The following is a 20285-nucleotide window of genomic DNA, read 5'->3' as shown; positions in this document are numbered from 1 at the left end:
TCACCAACAGAAGTTGGTCCAATAAAAGATATTACCTCACCCACCTTGTCTCTCTTAACTATAGTAAGGCAGGTGGTGTTCTGTGACCCCCACTTTTCTTGCTGACCAGTATTCTTGTTGTTTTGTGCTCTGCCTGTCTGTCATATCCACCGATTGTTTCTTATTCTTAGGTTTAAATAGTAGCCTGTTGTTATATGCATTCAGCCATGGACCCAAGTTAATACCCCTATCTTTTGGTGTTCCTTTAGAATCTATTGTAATTAGTAACTTGATTTTTATATGTTCTATGAAAAATGCACTTCCAGCAAGCACAGAGTCCTTTAACACCATGCTGGTTTATTTCTGACTCCTAAGGAAGAGTGCTTTATAACCACTTGAATTATGAACACCAGTTTTTGCAGCACCTTGAAGGTCTCCCTATTCAGGCATTGATCAAGCCAACTCCTGTTTACTACAAGATCTAATGGGTTTCTAATCGGGTGTACCATTGCCATGTCATTGATTAACTTTTTTTTTACAACATTTTTGCGGAGCAAAGAATAATAAAATATATATATTTTTCTACTTCACCTGTGCCCACTGATGAGTTTTTTGTGTGTATCTTGTATTGTGTGCTTAATCATATAAAAATGTTGAGCTCAAAGCTGCTCACTGTAAATACAAGGAAGGGTTTGGTCAGAAGCATAATATCCTATATGCGTGTAGCCATGCAGATAACATCAGGGCTCATGCATGCACATGAAACTATGTCCTAGGACCCTAGTGAGCTGTTGTACTAGTTTGAATAGAGTGAGCTGTACCAACAGTCTGATGGCTGGAGTCATACCCTCTATACAAATCCAATTAAAGTTTTTCAATTGTTCCCCTTCCATCCTCCCCTGGGCCAACCCTCCCCCCCCCCACCAAACCCAAACCCAAACCCAAACAGTGCCAAATGTTCTGCGATATTTTAATCTTTTGATAACACAGTTTGAAAAACCCTTGGAGACTTTTTTAGATTTTAGACAAAATAGTTCATTGGCAGGACTTCCCTTGTAGATAGGGTCTCAGTTATTAAGAACTGCATTGTGGAGCTCATGATAACAAAAGCATTTGGAGAGGACGGGTGATAGACTGCTACTGGTAAGAGAAACTTTTTTTTGTTACTTAAATGCTGTTCCAAAGATCTGAGAAGCAGTTGAACAAAAGATGTTTAATCTTAAACTTCTTTTTTTCACCATTAAACTAAGAAAATAAAAATACTTACATAATTAAAACAGACTAAGAAGGGGATGGTATTGGAGGATCTAACTACATGGCAAAACACTTCAGACAGACAAACAAAAAGACGAAATCTCCCCCCCGCCCCCACCCCACCCACACGTACTGGTGCCTATGTTGCCATCTTAGAACGTAGTATTGTATACATCCAGGCACCGGGAATGTCTCTCTTCAAAACTTCATTCTTTCCTCCTGTGTGGAGATATCCTTCCCAAGATTAGAGGTTCTCTCATTTTTTCCTACCATTCTGCAATTTTCAGTTAACTTGTTTTTTTCCAGTTCTTTAACTTATGGCAACCGCTCATGCTTTCAGCAGAAACTCATACCTGTGACAAATGTTCAGCATTGTTGGCTTAAAATCCTTTCCATACAAAATTGTTACAAATGTTCTCTACAAACTATACAGAATCTTAGAAAGTTGATTTCAGAACCAAAGAAAATAGTCTAATAATGGTCCTCAGGAATCTCATTGGACTTTAAAAAGTCTTTTGATAGATAAATTACCATGAAATGTTAATTTTAACAGATTTTGTATATTTGTGCCTTTTTGTCTCATTTGCACATTAGTGCAAATTAACGTTTGAAATGAGGAATTGAGAATATTAGGAGGAGAATATAGTCACTCTTCGTATAATGGCTGAGTACAGCTAGAACGCTTTTAACAATACCACATTTATTAATGTTGCCCAACTTTGTAGCAGAGGACTATATTGGCAAGCTGCTAGGAACATAAGCGCTTAAACCAATTTGATATAATTTTTAATTTGTGTCTATTTGTATTCACTGTGATGCATTTAGAGTAAGTAAAACATATAAATAAAACTTGCTGTTCTTAAACTGTCACTACTTGCTTTTTCTTCACTTTCCCTTTCTCTTCACATCTGCCATCTTGTTTCTCATGTCATTTTTTCTGTCTACTTCATTCTGCCTTTTATTGGGTTCCCTCAGCTTCCCTTTTTTTTTTTTTTTTTTTGGCCACTCTTCCTGTTCACACTGCTTTCCTTTATTCTCCTTCCTTCTCATCTTGACTCTCTTTTCTCCATGCTGTTGATAGAGCCAGCTGAACCTTGGCCTTTTCCTCAGGTCCATGGCTGCCTGAAGACCAAAGTGACTGGCTCTTTACCAGGGACACGCTTGGCAAAGAAGGGGGTTGATCAATTACCACTGCTGCTATTTGCAGGTGTCTGTTTCTGTTCCTTTCTATGACTTAGCTAATCAGCAGGGAGCAGAGCAAGCGTCCACTCCCTGCTTTTGGATGGCCTTCAGATTCCAGGAGCTGCTTCATCTGGAGCCCAGCTAGAGGGTGGGGAGATGTAGGGAGAGAGCAGCTGGCAGTGGTGAGATGAAGGAATTTTATTTGCTTAACATTAATTTATGCTAGGGAAGTTTTGAGGACACACTACTTGTACTAACTGTTTGAATATTTGAGGTTGTGTCCTGATCCTGCAAACTCTGATTCATGTGAGTAGTTTTTACTCAGGGAGTCCCGTTGGAAATACTTATGAAAGTTATGCGACAAGGTTTGCAGAATTGAACATTTAATTTGCAAATTGCAGCAACTTTTTGATATTTACGGGGTGAGGGTGTGTTCATGTATTTACATTGGAATGCATATATTTGTTGTTGTGGGTTCTGGTGGCTAGACAGCCTGGTATATGCATGTTTGAATTAGAAAAGAAGATAGAACTTATATGAGGGAGTAGTTTGTTATATTTGTATTAATTTTTAAAGTAACAGTCTTATTTCTGAAATAGGATTTTCAGTACCAAAATGAAAACTCTGTATCAGCGTACTTTGCCTTTTTTGTTACTTTTTGAATGCCTAGCAGTATAATAAAATACACTTAGATTATCTGTGCCATGTGGTTTGTGGAATGAGTCCCTGTTTAAGAATGTAAATTGATCCAGATTTGCAAACAGATATGCAAATATGAATAATCAAATACCATTTATTCCTCTCCCCCTCAGTGCTTTCTCGGTACCATTTATTCTTCTGCCCCTCAGTGCTGGCAACTGTTTGCTTTGGCTCGCTGTTCTCAGCAAGACTCGAACTCTGCCGTCGGGCACTGAGACTGATAGTGCAGCAGAGTAACGTGCATATTTTTTTTAGGGCTGGAGCAAGTTAGTTCCAGCATGATAAATGGAAATCTTTTCTCACTTTTCTCACGATTGCTGTGAACTTTACTATAATTCATTAGGCACCAAAAACTTTTCTGGTTATACAAACTGATTTGAAAAAAAAAAAAAAATCCTGTGATTTATCTGTTGTGGGTACATAAACTTGCATTTGACATGTGTTGTTAATCTAATGGTCAATTTTGTGAATTTTGTTAGAAACCATTAATTAATTTAGGGCAGTTTTTACTAATAAAATTTCCAAGATATTTTCCTCAGTTAAAAAGATTCTTCAAAATTAATCTGCTGTGTAATGAAGAACGTACAGGTGACAATTTTAATAAACTCAAATACCTGGTTTTAGAGGGAACTTTGTTTAACTGTTATGTACTCCATGGAGCAGTGGTGTGCATTTGAAATTAAAAAAAAAAAAAAAAAAAAAAGTGAAGTCAAACTAGAGTCAGAAATTTACACCAATGGTTCGATTTTAGTTGGTCATGTGATATAAAAATGTCAGTTTAGCAATGGAATGGGAAATTGAGTTTGTCGTATTTCTATTTTTATGACTGGAAGCCCTTTTAGCAATATAGACACCTTGAATGACCAAAGTAAGTAGTCCAACTGGACTTTTAAAATTCAAATATTTTTATTAGGAGAAATCATTTTAGCTTCACAGGTTCTAAGAGGCCTGTCTTGTGCAGGCTTGTCAGTGAATAGTGCCAAAGCTTAGTTTGAAGACAAATGGGGACTCTCTAGCTCTAGAGTACACTAAGTGTTAATACATTTTTTTGAATAATTCGTTTGTCGAGATTCTGCTTCCATTGGAACTGTGACAGCTAATATTGATTGACTTGGTTCAATCAAATGTGTGAGGACACTGACACAGTTATTCAGCTGACTAGAAGTGATATTTATTTAAAAAAAGATAATATAGAAATTATTTTTAATCTTTATTTCATAGTGAGGCTTCTATTATTATCTAAGAACTTGATCCTGCAAAGAGCTCCCTGCAGATGGACTCCTGCACCCATTTGGATCCCAGTTGACTTCAGTGGTGGTCTGTGTTGGAACATGGGCTGCCTGCACAGTTCTCCAAGAGGGATCAAGGCCTAAGCATACAATAATACAAGTTCTATTACAGGTGGGGGTGGAAGCACTCCCAATAATGCTGCCTGATGGTTCCCTTCACCCTGTTTTCAGTCATTTTTAACTTTGCCAAACTTTAACCATTTGGGTTGATATTTCAGCTAAAATGGTTCAGTCATTTCTGAGAATGAAGCTAGGGAAAAACATGTTGTTTTGTCCATACTAAAAAATTCCAGTGGCCTTCTTTGAGAAGCTCTTGCACCCTTATGCTTTGGAGCAGTGACTTGACTTTTGGCCGAGAGGCAGTCTTTGTGGCAGGGATATATGCCTCTACCCCGATATGACGCTCTCCTCGGGAGCCAAAAAATCTTTCCGTGTTATAGATGAAACCGCGTTATATCGAACTTGCTTTGATCCGCCCCCCCCGGAGCACTGCTTTACCGCGTTATATCCGAATTCGTGTTATATCGGGTCATGTTATATCGGGGTAGAGGTGTATATGCCCTTTGCCTTCCGCGTGAAAATCTCTCAAAATTTGGCCAAGTGATAAGTCTTTGAAACATCTCAGTTCATACATGCTTAGTTTTGACTTGCTAGTGCTTTGCAGCTAGATTCTCTGAAGATTTATATTCATAGATTCTAGGACTGGAAGGGACCTCGAGAGGTCATCGAGTCCAGTCCCCTGCCCGCATGGCAGGACCAAATACTGTCTAGACCATCCCTGATAGACATTTATCTAACCTACTCTTAAATATCTCCAGAGATGGAGATTCCACAACCTCCCTAGGCAATTTATTCCAGTGTTTAACCACCCTGACAGTTAGGAACTTTTTCCTAATGTCCAACCTAGACCTCCAACCTAATGTCCAACCTAGATCATGTATTCCTTGGACATGCGCCAGCCTAGGGCTGACTTTTACTGCAATTGCAGCTGTGGCTGGGCATGAGAACTGAGAGCAGGGTGCCTCTTGCCTCTACTCATGCCCCTGCCCCCGGCAGTGTGGAGGAAAAAGCTGCCCCATTCAAATGCAGAAGGGACAAGAAGTGGAAAGGAGTGGGGTGGGACGTGATTGGGGAGAGGGGGCAGTGCACTGCCAGGGCAAGGGGATTGGGACTGAGAGCTGGTGGGGTGGAGGGAAAGACTTGGAGCAAGAGAGGGAAACGGTTGGATGAGAACTGGGAACCCCTGGGGGTGAGGAAAGGAGTTGGCGGGGAGGGGATACAAGAGTCTGAATGCTGGAAAGGAGAGAACTGGGACTGGTTGTGAAGAGAGACTGAAAAAGGATCCTGGGGTGAGGGATGCTGATGTTGGACAAAGGTCCTGGGGAGGGAGATGGGGAGCCAGTGGGGCTGAGGAATGTGGGCAGGAGTAACTGGAGGCCGGGGTGGAGAGAGATCGGATGAGGCGCAGGAGAGGGGAAACTGGGACTGGCTGGCCAAGCAGACTGGAAACAAGGAGTCGGAGGGGTTGGGAGGGAGTGGGCATGGGTGGTCAAGGAGCCTGGGGCTAGGATGAGAAGTCTGAGATGTGAGGAGTGGGACTGACTAGGTGAGGAGGGTAGAACTGGGACAGGGAACTAAAGGTGGGGGAGAGACAGGACAGGGGCAGATTGGAGGGGATGGAGCAGAAAGGGTCACGCTTTGGAGGAAGTGGGCAGAAGAGTCTGTGCCCACTAGAGCACACTCCCCTCCAGAGCCTGGCATGGGAACCCAAGATGCCTGAGTGTCCTCATTTCTCTGCTGTTAGGAAATAGCTGTGAGACCCACTGACAAAGTGGCCCATCCCCCTCTAGAGCTGGCTCACATAAGAACATAAGAACGGGCATACTGGGTCAGACCAAAGGTCCATCCAGCCCCGTGTCCTGTCTTCCAACAGTGGCCAATGCCAGGTGCCCCAGAGGGAGTGAACCTAACAGGTAATGATCAAGTGATCTCTCTCCTGCCATCCATCTCCACCCTCTGACAAACGGAGGCTAGGGGCACCATTCCTTACCCATCCTGGCTAATAGCCATTGATGGACCTATCTTCCATGAATTTTTCTAGTTCTTTTTTGAACCCTGTTATAGTCTTGGCCTTCACAACATCTTCTGGCAGGGAGTTCCACAGGCTGACTCTGCGTTGTGTGAAGAAATACTTCCTTTTGTTTGTTTTAAACCTGCTGCCTATTAATTTCATTTTGGTGACCCCTAGTTCTTGTGTTATGAGAACCATGCCAGCAGATCTTGGGTGTAAAAAGGTTGGAGACCACTGCTCTACAGTTTCTTCCACACTATCCCTTGTCATAGAATCATAGGACTGGAAGGGACCTCAAGAGGTCATCTAGTCCAGTCCCCTGCACTCATGGCAGGACTAAGTATTATGTAGACCAACCCTGACAGGTCCATCGAAAACCCAGAAATAATCCTATGGCCATCACTTCTCAATTCTTGATGTCTGGTGTGTACCCTGCAAGAAACTGTCCATCTGTTATGGCTAGGATGAAAGTCCATTAGATAGTTAATATTTAATTGTAAAAGAGAGCACCTTTCTAATGAGACAGAAACATCAATGTGGGCACCTAATAAACTCACATAACTGTGTGACCATACTACTGTTACCCTTGTCACCCTCCACTTTCCGCCTTCTCTTTTGTTTGTTTCTCACTTCTTGTCTTTTTTTGAGTTTGGAAATGCTTTGTCCGGGCAGGGACTGTCTTTCTGTACATTTGTTCAGCACCTAGCGTGGTATAGGCCTGCTCCTGAGTGGGGCCCTTGGGTGCTGTCACAATACCAAAAAAAAAAAAAAAAAAAAAAATTGGTAAGAATTTCTAATTCTTGTGTTCTGTTTGGTACTGCTCTCCAGCTGTGCATTTCCACCTCCATAAGAATCTAAAAATACAGTTCATACTAAGGATATATAATGGTGTGTATGTTTACCGAGGTGCTTTAGTCTTGATATTAGAATATAATAATAATAATAAATAAAAAATTCAGTTAGAGGTGTCAACCAATTTCAAGTTGAAATTAAAGCATGGCTTTATGGCCAGGGCACTGAACTTAGAGTGAGGAGATTTGGTTTCACTTCTTGGTTCTGCCACAGATTTCCTGAGTGACCTTGGGCAAATCACGTAATCTCAATGTATCTTGGTTCCCCATCTTTAGAATGAAGATATTTCCATACGTTACAAGGGTGTTGTGAGATTAAATTCACTAATATTAGTTTGGCATCTAAGTAGCTAGAAGTACATTTTTAGTTATATCTGTTTACATTTGTCAAATAACACTTTATAGACTTCTAGAATAAAATTGGGTTTTGAAAAATAATTTTAAAGTTTAATTATTTTAGTGGGCACTTCTGTATATTGAACAGCAAAATACTTCAACATCTACTATGGTCACAAATTGTGTTAAGAGTTAGATGAAAGCAGGTTGTGTCAGTGCATTTCATGTACATGCACGTTGTGAATGTAGTTATGCCAGTGACACATCAAAAGTTAATGCATGTGCACAGTAGTCAAAATATTGCTTCAATAGTGTGTTTTTTTCTTCTTCTTTTTTTTTTTTTTAATACTTCTCTTGCTAGAGGTCTTCCGGTATCTGAAGTTGAGAAGTTTCTTATCTCAGTAAACATGGAAAAGGAAGAAAAGAAGATTGTCAATACAGGCGAGGAGGATGAGATGGTAATCAGTTTTAGGGTCTCGTTTCACAAATTGAAGAAAATGTTGCTTTTCTGTTTGGGGCATATTGCTTAAGGCACAGTCCCCATGAGCCCCCCCGTGCAAGGCTGGGGCTGGCATTGCTGCTTGCCTGCTCCCTGTGTCCCCCACCCCCCCCCCGTGCGAGGGGCTGACATTGCTGCTTGCCTGCTCCCTGCTCTCCCCCCCCCCCCGCCCGCGAGGGGCTGGCATTGCTGCTTGCCTGCTCCCTGTCCCGTGCGAGGGGCTGGCATTGCTGCTTGCCTGCTCCCTGCTCTCCTCTCGCCCCCTCCCCCCCCGCGAGGGGCTGGCATTGTAGCTCAACCCACACCCAGCATGTTCTTCTGCATCCAACTTGTTTGACCAAAGTGAGCATCTGTCCCACGTGCTCGGGCCAACTGATCAAGTTGGCAAGAATAAATGGGACAAACACAAATTTTTTCCAAAAAAGTCAGGATGGCTGGGACAGGGCTTAAAGAAGGGACTGTCCTGGCCAAAACCCTTAAAAAAAACCTTTTGACAAAAATAAGAGCTCTAGCAATTAGAGTGTAATGATATTTCAAAAAAAGATTTTGCAAATACTGTTCAGTGTTCATATTTTCATAAATGTGAATGATGCTGGTGGGTCCCAGTGACAGCTTCCATTTTACTGATACGTCAGAGCAGGAAATCTGTTCCGTGTAATCTGAGACAGAGGAAATACAGCTCAGCATCTGAAAGTTTCCTTTGTGTTACTGCACTGAAACACTTAGCGCTTGGCCACACTAGCGCTGTATAGCACTGCATAGCGCTGCAACTTGCTGCGCTGAGGGGTGTGAAAAAACACCCCCCTGAGCGCAGCGAGTACAGCGCTGTACAGCCAGTGTAATCAGAGCCTGCAGCGCTGCACGCTGCTCCCCTCGGAGAGGTGGAGAGAGCTCTCGCAGCGCTGGCGGCGCGACTACACTCGCGCTTCACAGCGCTGCCGCCCGAGTGTAGCCAAGCCCTCAGTTCATTCCTTCCTCCCATTCCCAACTACCCCCTTTTTATTTCTTCCCCAGAGAATGAAACCCATTTGTCAGTCAGCCTGATTTAAATCAGCAAAGTGTTGATTTAAGTCCTCGATTTTAATCAACTTGTACTAGTTATTTTCTAAAGAAGATGCTTTTTCATTGGTTGATATAATAACAGTTAAAACATGCTGATTTACAGCTAAATAGAGCCTTTACACTAGATTTGGTACACTTTTGTTCCCTGCCTGGGAGGGTACACTATAACTATATACCTTAATTGAAGCAATTATAAAGCTTAATATTTTCAGATTATTAATTGTACATTTTAGTATGTTAGAAAATGGTGAATGATATGCTATTTTATAGATAATTCACCTTTTGCTCATGATTTGTGTCATGTTGCATTAGGATGGTAACTGAAACTTACTTAAACACCCAAAACAGCATATAAAATGTATTTTTATTAAACAAAACAAGCCCTTACTACAATACATGACCTATAGTGTCCTATTTATAAAGCTTGACCTAAAAATTAGATGTTTTACCCCTGATTCTTTCTTTATATAGAAAAGCAGTCTTTAACTCAAAGTTTTTGATAGAGGCTCATGTATTCAGCATATTTTTTTTTATTGTTGTAAGACATTATAATAAGTTTAGGTCTTAACATGTTTTGTATTAAATTCAGATTTCATTTTAACAGGTTTATTTAAAAAACTATATAATTTAAATAAAATAAAAAAGAAGATTAAAATCATTTCCCCCCCCCCAAATTATCAGTTTTATCCACCCTAGTTTGTTGTCTGATTGTGAGCAGAAAGTAATATACTAAACTGTTCCCAGCAGTTGTTGGGGTGTAGAGCAGGCTTGCATGCCATGTCCAGTTACATCTTCAGAACCATGGACCAGAACCAGGTCCTTAAAAACTAAAGGTTAGATTGTAACGTAAGTTTCCCTGCATAACTGCCTCAGGAGCAGTCCAGGGAGGAGTCTGTGTCTGTATTGCAGTGTTTTTAAATTGGTGTGTATGTAGCACTTCTGTGGGTTTTAATGAGTCTATGTGCAGCGTTGAACAAAAGCAGTAGCCACAATATAATGAATAAACTTTTTTGAACCCTCCCCCTAGCAAGGAAAAGGAGGAAAAACCTTTGAAATATGACACATTTATCTGCCACAGTTTGTAACAGGTTACTCCTGAATTTTTCAGCCAAAGCAATTAAGGATATCTTTGTTCATTATTTGTTTCCGTACAGGAGATTTATGGTTATAATCGGTGCCACTGGAAGCTAGTTTTAGTTGCTATAGGGGTGCTTTGTACTGGTGGCTTCCTCCTCCTTCTCCTCTACTGGATGCCTGAGTGGCGTGTGAGAGCAACGTGCAAAAGGACTACACTTAAAGACTGTGAAGTGGTGCTACTGAGAACGACTGTAAGTTTGTACACTGAATGTGCTCTAGTTTTGTGAATGCAGTGTTTGAAACAGAAAAGTTAGAGGTGGTAGTTGTCAGCTCTCAGGCTTGTAACCTTAGTGATATTACTTCCTTTGCATCACAGTTTATAAATAAATGATCAGGGTAGTTTGCCAGTTGTAAGCAAACTGAAAACATGAAGGAGGCTTTGGGGTAAATTAAATCATGAGGACTTCAGAAAAAATACTCTATTTGCTATGAAAATTGTAAAGGATTGTACTCTGCTTGTGTAGCTTTGTGTGTGAGAAGAATGGTGAATATCCAAAGGACGTTTGCTGTTGTTAGTAAGGACTTTTGATACTTTAGTATTTTGTGTTTGCCTAAATAAGTAATAGAAACTAAATAGCTTTCAGTGAAACTTTTAACATCTTCGCTAAGAGGATTTTTCAAAAGGTTTGATAGTCATGCACTCATTATTCCATATTGTTTGCATTCATAACTCTATTAAATAGTTGAGAAAAATAAATATCAAGAAATTGATTTTACTCTCAAGAAAGGATGATTATAAGGTAGGTGCACAGGCAAAATATATGAAAAATATACAGGCAATATCTTGACAGTGTCCTTTTTAGCTAAAGCAATATGACTGTAGAATTTAATTTGTGTATGTAAATGTCTAAAGAAGACTATCTTCCTCCAAGATTTACTCCTCCTATCCTACTTAGTTTTCTTTTGTATAGAAGATTTCAGGAACTGATTAGACCTGGTTTTGGAAGGCCGTGAGCTAAGGCTGTTGCTGCACCGGCCTCAGAGTTTTGTATAGCATAATATAGAGGTTCTCAAGCTACTGTCAGTGATGTGCAGAACAGCTTCTGTCACAATGGTGCAACATCCATCACGCATCTAACAAAAATGCTTTCTTCTAGTTGTGGCCCTCGTTCAGGACTGCTAGGATTTCCAACAGTTTTTCTGCTCATTTCTAACCCTTAAGAAAGCTCTGCACAGCTTTTCATGTCTTTCTTTCTCCAATGTTTCTTTGATGTAAATTCAGCCATGAACAAATGTGCAGATAACACCAAATTGGAGAGGCAGTCTAGATAGAAGAGGACAGAAATAAACTACAAAGTGACATGGAGAGGTTAAAGCATCAGAGATTGCAGGTTATGAGTGGATATCTGGTATTAATTACTTAATTAAACCAATGTCAAGTCCTGTAGAAAGGAAGAGGATATAAACGGGAGAAGTGGAAAACGTGGGGACAAAGCTATGCAACACCATCTTCATATTAATGCAAGATTATTTGCATCCATTCTACTTATTCCCACATATATTATATATGAAACTATCTCTGGCACCCCAGGGGCTAGAAGTAGGTGTTCAGGATCCCATTGGGAAACTGGAAATCTCCCTCTTCCAGTGGTATAAAGCTTATGTATAGGAAAGTTTGTTACTGACCCAAGGCTAGATCTTGCTTGTTTTGGGCTTTGGTCAGGTGTAATTTTCGGGAAGACTCCACGTTTTACAGGATAAAGTTTCTCCGGCAGATTAATTGCAAAATAAAATGGTAGCTGCTATCTGTTAATGAATTTTGAAAGCTAGAATAAGGCCCAGAGTAGTTGGTTTCCTGGGCAGGAGGAGGCAGACAAAGGTGTGTAGTAAATTTATCACATAATTCTGCAATTTATCACATGGCTTTGCCACTTCACATGGACATCACCTCCACATTTGGGAGTGCTATGCATGTATGAATTAATTATTCCCCCTCCCCCCGATACTTTTAAAAATTAAGGTTGAAAGTTTCTGCAGAACACTCACAAAAAGTGCCAATATTTCTATACAATAAATCTTATACTTCAGAATAGCCCAGAAATAGAAAAACAGGGAGCTGAATAGTTAAGGGGAGCAGTCATTTCACTCATGCTATTCCTTCTGTATCTCCTATCCCCTATACCAGTGACACCCCCCCCGCACTTAGCGTAAACCAATCCCCCTCGTGCTCTGAAATAATAAATTATTGTTGAATATATGGAAGAAATACCATGCCATTTATTTATAAAAACCGAAAGATTCCAAAGCTGAGTCTGAGGATTCACTAGCACACCTCAGAGCTTTGAAAGTTTTCTGCTAGTGTTATGTGGAGTTAGTGGTAAAATGTTTTTATAAATAAAAGGGAAAACCTTGTCCTTGGGGTAATTTGGTATCAATCCCATGGTGTCTTTCATTTCTGTAAGTATATGTGGACCTTGCTAATTGGATTGTTTTCCACCTGACATTGGTACTTATTAAAGAAAAGAAAGATGTCTCTAGGTTCACTTTTATACATCCTTACAAGGTATTAAACAGTATTCTGCAATTTGTTTCTCGATTAACAATTTTTTTCTTTGTTAGGATGAATTCAGGATATGGTTTTGTGCAAAGATTCGTATTGTGCTTTCTCTGGGAGACAACCCATTACAGAATCCTCAGTCTATTGAAGACAAAGTTTCAAATGGCCATAGTGGTCATTCATGTGAAAGCCCTGCTGAAGAGAATAGAAACGACCCAAACAAATATTCTCCTGTAAGTGGACCTGTGGTATCTGAATCCTTAATCTTCAAGGCAGCTATGAAAAGAATATATATTATTCACACACAGTACAATACATGTGACCTGCTTAGACTGCCAAAGAGGCCAGTTGGTTGAGGTAGGGAAATGTGCTCTTATATTTTAAGTCACAAAGTGTAACAGATCTTGTGCATCTGTATATTGTGGGATTAATGAAAGAATAAGACTATTGAAAAGTAAACTATCTTGTATAAAATATATTGTCAGTATTGGAGAGAGAGTACACAGGAAACATTTTGTATTTCATTTTTAAAACTTATAGTGTACCTAATTTAAGTTCAGTTTTGTTATAATTTTTTAACATGATACTAAATTAAATAGAAATCGGGCGCTGAACAATGCCAGCGTAATACCTAATTGCATGTATTTGCCTTACAGATTCGCTATTTCACACACCACAGCGTAATGTATTTCTGGAATGATGCAGTCCAAAGTTTTGACTTCAAAAAGTAAGAACACTTCTTTTTTACCCTTGCCTTGCAGAGCAAGTATACGTATTTTCTTGGTAGCCATAACTGTGTTCCCAAAAAGCTTATAAAAAATGACAGTATTCCAGTACTGTTTTCCAATTCTGTTTTCTTGTGAATCTTTCTCTGGTTTGAGCCTTTTCCATCTCCCCAATGAACTTCAGGATTTTCTTGATTACTAGCGGGGGGTCTTGGTTAATCCACCGACTAGCACACCACATCTCTAAGAGTATGTTGACGCCTGGGACTGTCCTGTGCCAGCTGACTTGGGCTTGCAGGACTGGGCTGTGGGGCTCGTTAATTGCAATGTAGACATTCCAGCTCTGGTTGAGCCTGGACATCTACACGGCAATCAAACTGTCCTGCGAGCCCAAGTCAGCTGGCACAGGCCAGCCCTGAGTTTTTAACTGCAATGTAGACATCCCCTAAGAAGGCTTGGTTTGTTGTTGGGGAAGAGGTGTAGCCTTCCGACGTCCTCTGTGCCCCACTATATGTGTGTTCCTCCTTCCTGGCCCATGTTGAGCCATCCTGCCCTGAGGCACAGCTGGAGTTGGTGAGAATTCTGCATGTGAAATGTGAGTAAGCTTAGGTCCTCTGTCTGGATCATGTGTCTAGATGCTCAAAACTCTCTCAACCACTGTTTTGAATGACTTCCACTTCCTGGGATCACAGCGTTGGGGCCTATCACTTCTGAGACTTTTTATTTACATCTTATTTTGAGCAGAATCTGGTTGTAAGTACCTTAGCCATAACTCTGTTTTGGTGCCCTACGGAGCTGATAAGAGTAATTTTCTCTTTAATTTGAGTTAAGTTAGGAGAATATTTCTATAACTTTTGATTCCTGGAGGGTGTACTCTTGAGTGAGTCCACTCTGATTTACTTCTACATATCCCCTGTGCTCTAGGTCACTTGTGATTTTTTTGTAGTGATCTGCAGTCTAAATTAGAGATGTAGGGGGAAGATGTGGAGGTCAAAGAGGGTAAGAGGGATCGTCACTCGTTTCCCAAAGTCAGGCAAGCCTGTGGATGCAAGCTGTTTCAGAAGCCCAGCATTAAGTGACATTTCTTTTTTTTGCAACATTCAATATAGAGCGCACAGTGGAGGAATAGTCACCTCTTACATTGCTGTTCAGTCAGGTCCAAAGCAGAGGGAGGGAGGGATTACACCCCAGTGGCCAGTTATCCAGCTGTCCATAAATGTACCCCAGCCGTTCCACATTAATCCTGCTTCTGAGCTGGAACTCTCTCGTTAGTAATAGAATGAGGTATGAAATTGGTCTGAAAATTGTTGACCTAACAGTGCTTCCAGATGGAGTTACAGCCCCAGCTGCTTTTCCCGAGCGTTATTAGCTCCACCGCCTCCCTCATTCAGTAGCGGTGCACGGGGCATCAGGGTTCAGGAAGAAAGTTACCAATGTCAGGCCCTGCAGATAAGCTTTTCCTTTCATGCTGAAAGGCAGAACGAACACACGGTCCCATTTTTCCACTTTTGAACAGCAGCTTGCTACAGTGGGAGATTCAGACAGCTCAAAGGCTTAACCGCTGTCTTAACCATACTTAAGCAGTCTTAACCACCGGTTCACCAGACTGAACAGCCATCCAAACAAACAACTCCTAAGGCTAGGACACAGTTCATGTTTGGCCCCTCCAAAAAAAAAAAAAAAAAAAAAAAGGTAGGTGGGGTAAGGGAGGCAAGCAAAAATAACTAAAACCCCACTATTAAGGAACTTTGCTACGTAAGTGAAAGCCTGTCAGTCATGTTGCCCCACAAACATTTCTTGCTTTCTAAAGAAATCTGTAAAAAGTAGTATGAAAAGTTGGCAAAACCACTACATCAGAGTACAAGTAGTGATAAAACTGTAAGGAAACTTACTGTCTTTTTTGGGGACAAAAATATATATCTTGGCTAGTTTCAATTGAGTGCAAAGATCTTATAACTGGAAGTCTGTATTCAATCCCCAAATTTACCATAATTAGAGGCAATGTGGCAGCAATGCCTACAGGTAACATTGCCCAGCACTTTGCATTATAGGACCCTATTTTCAGTTGCTTGTAGTTTGCCAGACTTAAACTGTTTAGGTTGGATTTTCCATGAGAGGTGTCTGCCTCAGGTGTGGATGGTGGGTTTTTGGTTTGTTTGTTTGTTTTTACTTTCAGCTAAAATGGTTCATCTGTTTCAGACAATGAGATTAGGGGAAAGTATTTCCTCTCCCCCCCCCCCTCCCCCAGTTAAAAATCCCCACAAACAAAACTGCCAGTTGTTTGATTAAGAAGCTTTACCTCTTCCATGCTTTGGAGCAGACATATGACATTGGTAGAGGGGGCTGCCTGTGTGTCATGGATGCCTTTTTCTGTTTCTTTGAAAAAGCCTCTGAAAAATCTGTTTGCATGTGTTTAGAAGAAGTTTGTTAGAGCTTGGCTGCTAAATTCTCTGAAGATTCCATCTGCGCTGAACATACTTCATTCCTTCACAGCTCCTACCTGCTGAACTGGACTGTGCATATGCCATTCCCGCAGAGTAAATTAGGGTGCTCCATCCCCTGAGCAGGGTTTCCTGTGCAGTTGCTCATCTCATCTGCCAGGACTGCTGTGGCACTAGGCACAGAAACTCTGTACATGAGACTTTCTTTCCTGTGCTCTGGGAGTGAAGCAGGGTTGTGTAGTGAACGAGGTTGTTGTCAGTGTAGGACCCCTGTCTCATTTGTTGCACAAGTTGGAAAGTGCACAGTGAATGTGGCAGGGAATTGCAGGAAGAGAAAAGGTGGCATTGTTGTTAAGGCCTCCCTTGGAGAATTTAATTCTATCCTGGCCTCTGCCACAGAGTTCCTATGTGAGTCTGGGCAAGTCACATCAACCAGAATTTCTCCGATGGCCAACATGTGTTCCTCATTTTCCTTGTACCCAACTTAACACGCCTGGGGTCAGATTGGCGGAAGAGCTAAGCGTTCACAACTATAAATGAGGTGCATGGGAGCTCTGCTGTCAAACATATAAAGTGCTATAAAATGCTAACTATTCTGAAAAATCAGGCCTTAGGCTTCTTAAATTGATTGTCCAAAATTAATGGACACTTTTGACAATTTTGGCCTTCACCTCTGTGTCCAGTTCCTCATTTTGTACATGAGGAAACTGAATACTACCTCACCTCACGGGAATGTTGTGAAGATAAGTTCATTAATCTTTGTAAAGAGGTAAAATGATACTATGAGCACTATAGAAAACCCATGAGGAAACTAATAATTCTGTATTTAGGGTAGTGTTTGGATGATGTGCAGTAAATACATGGGGCCACACACTGAATGATGAAGATAAAAAGAAATATTGAATCCATCCTGTGCACTGAATGAGGCAGAGGTCCTGTGGGAAAATTGGTATGTCATATAATTTAAAAATGTATCATAATGCATATGCACAATGGGGTTGAATTAAGGTTGTATGCGGGGGAGGGTAAGAAGGAAACAATAAGACAATGACAGTGGTTTCATTGTACCAGTGGTCTAATTGTTGTCAGTTTTTGTAGGCCTCATGGAAAAGAATTTTAAAGAGGGATTTGAATAGTAATTTGTAGGTCAAAGCTAATCCATATCATATCCATTTTATTAAATTCAAATTAAATAAATTCTTGCCTGTTTTTTTTGTGGAAGCGTCCAATACTAGTTACACAGGTGTTTAAAATAAAAACTTAAATTTAAAAATAAGTGATGTAAAACCAAAGAGCAGACTTGACCTAACCAAGAGATGAATTCAGTGGTCTTCTGCTCAGTCTTTAATTTACCTAATTGATACTTGCAATAACTAGGCAAAAATGAGTGGAATGACATTCATAACTGACTGCTTTTTAATATTGTTCTTGTATAATGCAACTTAAACTTCTAATAAAAATGTCTGGTCTTTACAGTTCCTAAGCATCTTAATGGGAAATTTTAAAAAAGAATATTAGCTAAGAAGCTTGATTCTGAGAACTTGTTTAATTTCTACAATTATTTTAGGGGACTGGATGAGTCTACTTCCTGCTCTTCAATTCATAATGAACATAGTAAAGGTTTGACTAAGGAGGTGCATGACTACAGGTAATACAATATTCAGACTAAAATATGAATCAAAGAGATGTCAGAAAGGTACATGGTTATTAGATAGCTGTGTTTATGGTATATTTCTCATAAATGAATAAAATTAAGTGTGATCAGTGTGTGTGGTTTGGATGTTAAACTTCCCTTCAGAAGAACACCTTGAATTGAGGAATCATATTACATTTGAGTGGTCTCCTTTGTCATTGCTTATATCAGCATTGAATATAGATAGAAATGTTTTTTTCTAGTCTCTTCAACTGTGTTCGTGTCAGATCATTTTTTCCGCAATAGCATTACCATTAACAGTGGAATCGGCAGCACCTATTGTCTTTGAAAAACAAAGGCTTTAATTTCTTAATTCCTGGCAGGAAATTCTTGTGATGCTCAATAATCGTTTCAAATCCACAAATTGTCAAAAGATTCAGAAATCAATTGCATATACAATAAGGTGGGTAAGAGAGATGACAGGGCTCTTATGAGCTGGCAAGGTGAAGGTGATAAAGTTGGGAGGAAACTGGGTTTGGTGAACACAATGGAGCAAAATGTATACATCTAGGAACAAAGAATGTAGGCTGTGTTAACAGAATGAGGGACTCTATCCTGGGAAGCAGTGACTCTGAAAAAGATTTGAAGGCTGTGGTGCTGTCTCAGGGCTCTTTAAATCTAGCCCCTTTTCCTGGGCTTTTAACCTAGCTGTTTCTCTTTTCAGGGCGTGGGACACTTCAGCACTGCCGGGAGGGGGAACCTGGGTCCACCCACTACTCAGGGTCCCAACCCAGGGACCTTATACACAGCAGCCACTTACTGCTTCCTTTACTTGATAGCTGCTACATTCCTTAGGCCTCATCCCACCTGACCTCTTTACTTCTGTCTGGTACCTTAGGGCTAGAGTTCTCAGATCCTCTCACTCCCAGGTTTAGCAAATGCAGCCCATCAAGCTCCTTTGACTACAGAGGAGCACCCATCTGCTCTCAGCCAGGGTCTGGCCTGCTCAGTCCTGCAGGTCCTTTTATCTGAGCTTGCTGGGCTCTGATTGGCTGCTTCCGCAAGGCCCATCTAGGTAGGCCTGGAAGACCCATCTCGACTGCTCCTTTCTGGGGTAGAGTGTGGTGGGACTTTAGGGCCTCCAGCAGGGGGCCTCAAAGGGCCTGGTACACCCCATCTCACTTATCTTCAGAAAAATGATAATTGATAAATAGGAATTTTGTTTCAACTTCGGACTTTTAAGTGTATTTTATAAGATAGGTAGGGTGTTTGCCCATTTCCAGTCCTCTGGAACGTCACCTGTCCTTCATGAGTTCTTGATGATGATAGGTAGTGGTTCTGAGATTGCTTCAGCTAGTTCCTTAAAGAATATGAGGATTAATTTTGTCAGGCCCTGCCAACTTGAATATGTATAACTTATCTAGCAGCAAAGAGTCCTTATAGATTCACCCACGAAAGCTCATGCTCCAATACGTCTGTTAGTCTATAAGGTGCCACAGGACTCTTAGTCTGGATCTGTAAAAGCAGCAAACACGGCTCCCCCTTTGATATATAACTTATCTAAATATTCTTTAATCTGATCTTTCCCTATTCTGGCTTGTGTTTCTTCCCCCTTGTAATGAATATTAATTGGGTAAAGCATCTGGTCACAATGAACCTTTTTAGCAAAGACCTGAAGCAAAAATAGCCATTAAATTCTAAGCAGACTTCTTGGTGTCATATTAGCTCGCTTTCCCCATTAAATCGTGGACCTATGCTTTCCTTTGTCTTTCTCTTGCTTCTAAGACCATACGAACGGCCACGCTGGGTCAGAGCAATGGTCCATCTAGCCCAGTATCCTGTTTTCCCTCAGTGGCTGGTGCCAGATGCTTTAGAGGGAGGGAGCAGAACAGGATATTTTGAGTGATTGTTGCCCTGTTGTCCAGTCCTAACTTTTAGCAGTCGGAGGTGCAGGGACACCCAGAGCATGGGATTGCATTCCTGACCATGTTGGCTAATAGCCATTGCTGGACCTATTCTCCATGAATTTAACTAATTCTTTTTTTGAACCCAGTTATACTTTTGGTCTTCACAACATCCCCTGGCAATGAGTTCTGTGTTGTGTGAAGAAGTACTTCCCTTTGCTGGTTTTAAGCCTACTGCCTGTTAATTTCATTGGGTGACCCCTGGTTCATGTGTTATGTGAAGGGGTAAATAAAACTTCCTTATTCACTATCTCCACCCCAGTCATGATTTTATAGACCTCAGTCATATCCCCCCTTAGTCGTCTCTTTTCCAAACTTGAACGGTCCCAGTCTTTTTAATTGCTCCCCATATAGAAGCTGTTCCATACCCCCTCGTCATTTTTGTTGCCTTTTTTGTACTTTTTAGAATTCAAATATCCTTTTTGGAGACGGGGTGACCAGAACTACAGGCAGTGTTCACAGTGTGGGTGTACCATAGATTTATGTAGTGGCATTATGATATTTTCTGTCTTATCATCTATCCCTTTCCTAATGGTTCCTAACATTCTGGTAGCTTTTTTTGACTGCTGAGGCACATTGAGAAGATGTTTTCAGAGAATGATCCACAATGACTCCAAGATCTCTTTCTTGAGTGGTAAAAGCTAGTTTAGATCCCATCATTTTATA

At 40.8% G+C, this 20285-nt stretch overlaps 1 protein-coding gene across 5 annotated transcripts in view; it reads left to right on the top strand.

The window, feature by feature from the left end:
* Nucleotides 1-20285, top strand: part of ATP13A3 (ATPase 13A3) — a 118623-nt gene that overhangs the window by 46553 nt on the left and 51785 nt on the right. For 3 of the 5 annotated variants that reach the window (XM_054039253.1, XM_054039250.1, XM_054039252.1), the window contains exons 2-6: nucleotides 8023-8119; nucleotides 10377-10550; nucleotides 12919-13089; nucleotides 13513-13583; nucleotides 17590-17670. In XM_054039253.1, the coding sequence (XP_053895228.1) occupies nucleotides 8069-8119; nucleotides 10377-10550; nucleotides 12919-13089; nucleotides 13513-13583; nucleotides 17590-17670 (548 nt within the window). In that variant the 5' untranslated portion in view covers nucleotides 8023-8068. Of the gene's footprint in view, nucleotides 1-2698; nucleotides 2722-8022; nucleotides 8120-10376; nucleotides 10551-12918; nucleotides 13090-13109; nucleotides 13214-13512; nucleotides 13584-17589; nucleotides 17671-20285 lie in introns of those variants that run through there. The other 2 variants (XM_054039251.1, XM_054039254.1) reach the window with 2 other exon arrangements.

The sequence above is a fragment of the Malaclemys terrapin genome, chromosome 9, assembly GCF_027887155.1.
Source record: "Malaclemys terrapin pileata isolate rMalTer1 chromosome 9, rMalTer1.hap1, whole genome shotgun sequence".
Lineage (NCBI taxonomy): Eukaryota > Metazoa > Chordata > Testudines > Emydidae > Malaclemys > Malaclemys terrapin.
This window is presented reverse-complemented; position numbering and strand designations above follow the sequence as displayed.